The sequence below is a fragment of the Otolemur garnettii genome, unplaced genomic scaffold (assembly GCF_000181295.1).
Source record: "Otolemur garnettii isolate 467f Iridium unplaced genomic scaffold, OtoGar3 scaffold00004, whole genome shotgun sequence".
In the NCBI taxonomy this organism is placed as follows: Eukaryota; Metazoa; Chordata; class Mammalia; order Primates; family Galagidae; genus Otolemur; species Otolemur garnettii.
This window is the reverse complement of record NW_003852399.1, coordinates 28,714,844-28,723,086: the sequence shown is the minus strand read 5'-3', so window position 1 is coordinate 28,723,086 and position 8,243 is coordinate 28,714,844. Positions and strand designations below refer to the sequence as shown.

At 42.1% G+C, this 8,243-nt stretch overlaps 1 protein-coding gene across 4 annotated transcripts in view; it reads left to right on the top strand.

Moving 5' to 3' along the window:
- The window catches only part of MTDH (metadherin), an 82,189-nt gene that overhangs the window by 66,996 nt on the left and 6,950 nt on the right, over positions 1–8,243 (top strand). For all 4 annotated transcript variants that reach the window (XM_012810347.1, XM_003782461.2, XM_023517523.1 and 1 more), the window contains 2 exons: positions 1,159–1,266; positions 7,368–7,511. In XM_012810347.1, the coding sequence (XP_012665801.1) occupies positions 1,159–1,266; positions 7,368–7,511 (252 nt within the window). The remainder of the gene's footprint in view (positions 1–1,158; positions 1,267–7,367; positions 7,512–8,243) is intronic.

The window sequence follows — 8,243 nt, the reverse complement described above, 5'->3', positions numbered from 1 at the left end:
GCCGGTTGAGCTATAGGCGCCGAGCCGATTTTCATTCTTCTTTACAGCTTAGACACTAGTTATTTGTTGGAACTATGTGGTTTATGAATATTTTCCCTCTATAGCTTATTTATTCCCTTAAAAGGGTCAGATTTTAATGCATATAGCTCTACATTTTAACTTTAAGGTAATACAGAATTAGCCATCCAATGAAGTTTTTCTTTGAGACAGAGCCTCAAGTTGTCACGCTGGGTAGAGTGCATGGTATCACAGCTCACAGCAACCTCCAACTCCTGTGTTTAAGCGATTCTCTTGCCTCAGCTTCCCAAGTAGCTGGGACTACAGGTGCCTACCACAATGCCCAGCTATTTTTTGGTTGTAGTTGTCATTGCTGTTTGGCAGGCCCAGGCTGGATTCAAACCCACCAGCTCTGGTATATGTGGCTGGCGCCTTAGCTGCTTGAGCTACAGGCACCAAGCCCAAAAAACATCAAAATGTGGACAAGTCTGTATTTATTAAAGGACATTCCATTTTATTTATTTATTTATTTTGCAGGTTTTGGCAAGGGCCAGGCTTGAACCCGCCACCCCTGGTATATGGGGCTGGTACCCTACTCCTTGAGCCACAGACACCGCCCTCTGTATTTATCTTGTAGTGAGTGATGAAAGACATGGGAGTAAAGAAATCTATCATAGCCAATAAGAGAATGACGTTCTGGCTCAGTGCCTGTGGCTCAAGCCACACACACCAAGGCTGGTGGGTTCAAACCCATCCCAGGCCAGCTAAACAATGACAACTCCAATTTAAAAAACAAATAGGGCGGCACCTGTGGCTCAAAGGAGTAGTCCACCGGCCCCATATGCCGGAGGTGGTGGGTTCAAACCCAGCCCCAGCCAAAAACTGCAAAAAAAAAAAAAAAAAAGTAGCCAGGCATTGTGGCAGGTCCCTATAGTCCCAAATCCTTGGGAGGCTTAGCAAGAGAATCAATTAAGCCTAAGAGTTTGAGGTTGCTGTGAGCTATGACGCCATGGCACTCTATTGAGGGCAACATAGTGAGACTCTGTCTAAAAAAAAAAAAAAGAGTAAACTTGAATGAAATTATTTCATAATAATTTCCTGAATAATGGAAACTTAACCAATTGGTTCACAAGAAATTTAATATTTTGCTTTTAACATCAGGTTTCAGATGATGATAAAGAAAAGGGAGAGGGAGCACTTGCAAGTGGGAAGTCTAAAAAGAAAAAAAAGAAAAAGAAGAAGCAAGGTGAAGATAACTCTCTCGCACAGGTAAAATATCAAAATAAGCAAGCATTCCTTAAGCACTTTCTGGTGAATGTGAAAAGATGATGCATGGATGCTAAGAGTCTATAAAGACACTGAATGAGACATCAAATTACTTTATTAAAGCGTTTGAAAAATCACAGGTTTTTTTTGTTTGTTTGTTTTTTGTTTTTGAGACATGTTCTCACTTTGTTGCTCTGGGTAGAATGCCGTGGCGTCATAGCTCACAGCAACCTTAGACTCCAGGGTTCAAGCAATTCAGCTGGGATTATAGGTACCCACAACATCTAACTATTTTTAGAGGCAGGGTCTCACTGTAGCTCAGGTTGACCTCAAACTCATGAGCTCAAGTGATCCTCTCACCTCGACCTCCCAGAGTGCTGGGATTATAGGCATGAGCCACTGCACCCGGCCACAAACTGTTTTCAAAAATTCATACATTATTCTATTAAAAAATGTTGGCTTGGCACCTGTGGCTTAAGTGGCTAAGACGCCAGCCACATACACTTGAGCTGGCAAGTTCAAATCCAGCCCAGGCTCGCCAAACAACGACAGCTGCAACCAAAAAATAGCCGGGCATTGTGGCAGGCACCTGTAGTCCCAGCTACTTGGGAGGTAGAGGCAGTAGACTCGCTTGAGCCCAGGAGTTGGAGGTTGCTGTGAGCTGTGACACCACAGCACTCTACCCAGGGCAACAGCTTGAGGCTCTATCTCAAAAAAAAAAAAAGTTATGGCAGGTGGTGCCTGTAGCTCAGTGAGTAGGGTGTCAGCCCCATATACCAAGGGTAGTGGGTTTAAACCCGGCCCTGGCCAAACTGCAACAAAAAAAAAATAGCTAGGCATTGTGGTGGGCACCTGTAGTCCCAGCTACTTGGGAGGCTGAGGCAAGAGAATCACCTAAGCCCAAGATTTGGAGGTTGCTGTGAGCTGTGTGATGCCACAGCATTCTACCAAGGGCAATGAAGTGAGACTCTATCTCTAAAAAAAAAAAAAAAAAAGTTATAGCTTTAAAAATTTATATTAAAGGTATAGGTAAGCCCAGAAATAAATAAAATTTGAAACTACTCCATGCATTTTTTATTACATAATGGTAATAGAAGAGGAGATACAGTATTTCACACATACAATACTCTTTTGAGTAACTGGAAGATAACATTTAGCACAATTAGAAAAATCATGTGCATAGTAAGTAGTCTTTCACTTGACTTGGACTTGCTTTTGCATCACTCCTGCGTTTTCCTTTTTATATTTTTGATCGCTCCCAATTGGGAAAAAAATTGGATTATAATAAAGATGAAGTCAAGGGTTTTTGTTTTGTTTTGTTTTTTGAGACAGAGTCTCATTCAGTCACCATGGGAGTGCTGCGGCACCATAGCTCACAGCAACCTCAAAGTTTTGGATTCAAGTGATCTTTTTGCCTCAGCCTCCCAAGTAGCTGAGACTACAGATGCCCATCACAATGGGTCTTGCTCTTGCTCAGGCTGGTCTTGAAATTGTGAGCTCAAGCAGTTCACCCACCTCAGCCTCACAGAGTACTAGGATTACAGGTGGGAGCCATGGAGCCACTACACTCAGTGAGGATATTATTTTAATTTCAAACATACTGGATTACTAGGGACATGTGTGGATTTTTTTTTTTTTTTTTTTGAGACACTTGGTAGAATGCTAAGGGGTCATAGCTCACAGCAACTTTCAACATTTCGGCTCAAGCGATTCTCTTGCCTCAGCCTCCTGAGTAGCTGGGACCACAGGCACCCGCCATAATACCCTTTAGAGATGAAGCCTCGCTCTTGCTCAGGTTGATCTCAACATGGTGAGCTCAGGCAGTCCAACCACCTCAGCCTCCCAGAGTGCTAGGGTTATAGGCATGAGCCACCAAGCCCGGCCACTAATATAGTTAAATATTTTATTTCTTACAGTAACCATTGAATTATTCCTTTTTATTCCTTTAAATGTAGGGGGTAGTAGCCAGAATGTCTAGAGCTAACCCCCATTGCAAATTTTCCTACTTACTAATCAATCTATTTGGAAAAAGTTTCTACATGACTTCTTTAAGAAGTACATCTTCAGTTCTTTTTTATTGTGGGAAGCACAAACCTTCATAAGTGATACCAATTTATTATCAAGCCTAGGGGGATTTTGTTGTGGGGGTTGTTTTTTCGTATTTTTTTAAGACAGTCTCACTCAGTTGCCCTGGGGTTGAGTGCCCGGCCATCATAGCTCACAGCACCCTCCAGCTCTTGGACTCAAGCAATCCTCTTGCCTCAGTCTCCCAAGTAGCTGGAACTATAACCACCCACCACAGGGCGTGGCTATTTTTAGATACAAGATCTCACACTTGCTCATGCTGGTCTCAAACTCCTCAGCTCAAGCAGTATACCCTCCTTGGCCTCTCAGAGTGCTAAGGTTATAGGCATGAGCCACTGCACCTAGCCAATGCTAGGGATTTTTTTTCTGTGTGTAATAGAAATTTGTGTGTATGTGTAAAACACTAGTAAAAATGGGGGGAGGGGCATGACTTGGCGCCTAAGGCTCAGCAGCTAGGGCACCAGCTACATACACCAGAGCTGGAGAGTTCAAACACAGCCCAGACCTGCCAAACAACGACAACTACGACCAAAAAATAGCCATATGTTGTGGCGGGTGCCTGTAGTCCCAACTGCTTGGGAGGCTGACGCAAGAGAATCGCTTAAGCCCAAGAGTTTGAGGTTGGTGTGAGCTGGGATGCCACAGCACTCTACTGAGGGTGACATACTGAAACTGTCTCCAAAAAAAAAAAAAAAGTGTGGGCATTAAGGTTAACATGGCTAAGATCAATGCATATAAACAAGTAAAACTATGTAATAGATGTACTTTTTTTGTTAGCTGGAGCAGGCTGATAAATGTTACTAACAGCTATCCTTTATAAGTAAAACTCCCTGAAGTCCATTCTAGCCAAGTCTCGAGTTTTTGTGACTTAAACTATGTTCTTTATTAAATCAGTTTTTTTTTCTGTGTTGTAGATTAGCTGAATTCCTTTTATTTTATTTTATTTTATTTTTTTTGAGACAGAGCCTCAAGCTGTCCCCCTGGGTAGAGTGTCGTGGCATTACAGCTCACAGCAACCTCCAACTCCTGGGCTCAAGCGAGTCTCCTGCCTCCGCCTCCCAAGTAGCTGGGACCACAGGCGCCGGCCACAACGCCCGGCCATTTTTTGGTTGCAGCTGTCGTTGTTTGGCGGGTCCAGGCTGGAGATTCAAACCCGCCACCCTAGGTGTACGTGGCTGGCGCCTTAGCCAGTTGAACTCTAGGCGCCGAGCCAGCTAAATTCCTTTTAAAAGAAATTTTGTGGGATAGTCATATTCTAAAATGTTCAACTTACTGGCAGAGTTCATTTAGTATGTGAAAGTTCCTTTGGCATACTAGTAGTCCTTTTTATTTATTTTTTTTAAACTAGTAGTCCTTTTTAAAATGTTTAATCTGTTTTTTTATAATTAATAAGAATTCAAGGTTTAGAGTTAGATCTGTATTGAAAATCTGCCGTTTCCTTGTTTTTATCTTGCATAAGTTACACAACTACATAGGTTGTTTTGAGAATTAGTTACCCTCGAAGTTCTCTGCAGAGTATATAGCATATACATCTTACTCATAAAAGTTGTATTTTAGATTTGTTCTTTTTTCAATAAAGTTTTCTTTTAGCTATTGATATGTGGCTGGTTGGGTTCCTTCACTATTAGAGTTCAATTAAGGATGGAAATAAACTCTTGCCTTCTGATTAACTTTATAAGATTATAAACCACACATATTTCCAAAGCTACTTGGTCAGCTTAAATTTATAGCAAAATTTTGAGTTACGGAAGAAGTTCCATAGTTGACCACCTCCCTACCGTGGCCACCTCCTTAAGTTGAGCTAATTTTCATAGACCAGACAGGCGCCACATGTACTAAGGTCTAGTTCCTTATATTGACCACCTCCACTTGTTGACTAGCTTATTACAATCCCTTGGATGGTCAACTTACTGAGGTTCTACTATGCTATATAAATTCAAATTTTACTATCCTGCTATCCCAAAAACGTTTCACAGAATATCAATATTGGGGCCCAGAGCCCTTAGCTCAGTGAGTAGGGCACTGGCCAGATACACCAAGGGTTGGTAGGTTCAAGCCCAGCCCAGGCCTGCTAAAAAACGATGACAACTGCAACCAAAAAAAATAGCCAGGTGTTGTGGCAGGCATCTGTAGTCCCAGCTACTTGGGAGGCTGAGCCAAGAGAATCACTTAAGGCCAAGAGTTTGAGCCTTACTATGAGCTAATGACACCACGGCACTCTACTAAGGATGACATAGGTAAGACTCTGTCTCAAAAAAAAAAAAAAAAAGATTATCAATGTTGGAAGAAACATTTTAAGATCACCTTAGGGCTCAGCGCCTGTGGCTCAAGCCGCTAAGGTGCCAGCCACATACACCTAAGGTGGCAGGTTCGAATCCCCAGCCCAGGCCCGCCAAACAACAATGATGGCTGCAACCAAAAAATGGCCGAGCGTTGTGGCGGGCGCCTGTAGTCCCAGCTACTTGGGAGGCAGAGGCAGGAGACTCGCTTGAGCCCAGGAGTTGGAGGTTGCTGTGAGCGTGATGCCATGGCACTCTACCCAGGGGAATAGCTTGAGGCTCCGTCTCAAAAAAAAAAAAAAACATCACCTTAGACAGTTGTTTAAAAGAACAACCACAGGGTGCCCATAGCTCAGTGGTTAGGCCTGGTGGGTTCGAACCTGGCCTAGGCTCAAACAACAACAAAAAAATAGCCAGGCTTTGTGGCAGGCACCTATAGCCCCAGCTACTAGGGAGTAAGGTAAGAGAATCACTTGAGCTCAAGAGGTTGAGGTTGCTGTGAGCTGTGATACCATGGCACTCTACCAAGGGTGACAAAGTGAGACTCTGTCTCAATAAAAAAAAAAGAACAACCAGAGAAAAAATAAAATTAAAAATAAATAAAAAAACAACCACTATTTACACAGATGTGTTTGCTAAAGAACAGTACAACTCACAGTGATGTTCCTGTACATTATAATTCATACTTCTTTCACCTACCTAAGCATATAATGTGCTCTAGAATTATTGTGTTGGGCAGTGCCTGTGGCTCAGGGAGTAGGGCACCGGTCCCATATACCAAGGGTGGCAGGTTCGAACCTGGCCCCAGCCAAAACTGCAACAACAACAACAACAAAATTAAACAAATAAATAAAATATAAAAAAAAATAGAATTATTGTGTTGAAATTTTTAACAGTCTGAGAGAGTAAAGAATAGCTTAGTATGTTAAAGCTTAGATAGGACTTTAGGACTTATCTGGGCAAATGTTATTTTTTTTAGTTAAGGAAGTAAAGCTCAGGGAAACCAAGTGATTTGTCCTTGAGAATATATAGCTAGACTGTGGCATGATCAAAATTGGGATTCCTGTTTATGTCCTTCCTACTACTAAGCTTAATTTATCTAGAAAATTCACTTATGTGTAAACATTTTAATCCTTGAAGAAGTCAATAGGTGATGTACTATTTTTAAAGTTTTAATTCACTATGGACTTGTTTAGTTTTAACTAGTTTAGGACAGGCATAGTGACTCAACACCTGTAATCCTAGCACTCTGGGAGGAGAAAGTGGGAAGATCACTTGAGGTCAGAAGTCTGAGACTAGTGAGACCCTATCTCTACAAAAAATAGAAAAACTAGCTGTGCGTGGTGGCACACACCTATAATCCCGGCTACTTAGAAGACCGAGACAGGAGGATCACTTGAGCCCAGGAATTTGAAGTTGCAGGGAGCTATGATCATGCCACTGTACTCTGGCCAGAGCAACAGAGCAAGATTCTGTCTTGGGACCAAAAAAAGAACAAAAAATACATACTAGCTTAAGTTTATCCTGTTTATTAAATTAGAATGGTTATCATTCTGGGATGTGTGTATGTATGTGTATTGTTTTGTGTGTGTATTGTTTTTGTTTTTTTAATTCAGAATTGAAGTTGGACACTTTCTGAATTGAAATTATTTTCTTGGGATATGGACAGTAAGCAAAATAGATTTTAATTAATAAAGAATGAATGATTTCTATAATCTGATAGAGTACTTTTCTCTGTAGGACACAGAAGAATTGGAAAAAGAGACTAATAAAGAAGAGCTTCCAGTAAATACCTCTAAAGCCCGTCCAAAACAGGAAAAAGCTTTTTCCTCAAAGACCATAAGCACTAGTGATCCAGCCGAAGTACTCATCAAAAATAGCCAGGTAATTTTTATAAATAATAAAGTTTTAGGCCGGGCATGGTGGCTCATGCCTGTTAATCTTAGCACTCTGGGAGGCTGAGGTGGGTGGATTGCCCTGAGCTTAAGGTTTGAGACCAGCCTAAGCCAGAGTGAGACCCTGTCTCTAAAACTAACCAGGCAGTGTGGCAGTCACCTATAGTCCCAGCTACTCAAGAGGCTGAGGCAAGAGAATAGCTTGAGCCCGAGAATTGGTGGTTGCTGGGAGCTATGATGCCACAGCACTCTACCAAGGGCGACAAAGTGAGACTCTGTCTCAAAAATAAAAAACAAACCGAAAAAGAATAATAAAATTTTGTTGCTGGGCACAGTGGCTGATACCTGTAATTTCAATGACAAGGGAAGATTACTGAAGGCCAGTTTAAGACCAACTTGGGCAACATTAGAAGAGCAACAAGGCCTTCATCTCTAAAAATAGATAGAAGTTAGGCATGGTAGTACATGCCCATAGTCCCAGTTATTTGTGAGGCTAAGGCAGGAAGATCACCTGAGCCCAGCCAGGAGTCCAGGGCTACAGTGAGCTATGATTGTGCCCCTTCACTACAGCCTGGGTGAAAGAGCAAGACCCTGTCTCTAAAAAATAAATAATTATAATAATAATAAAAATCTGTTGGCTCGGCACCTGTGGCTCAAGTGGCTAAGGTGCCAGCCACATACACCTAAGGTGGCAGGTTCGAATCCAGCCTGGGCCCGCCAA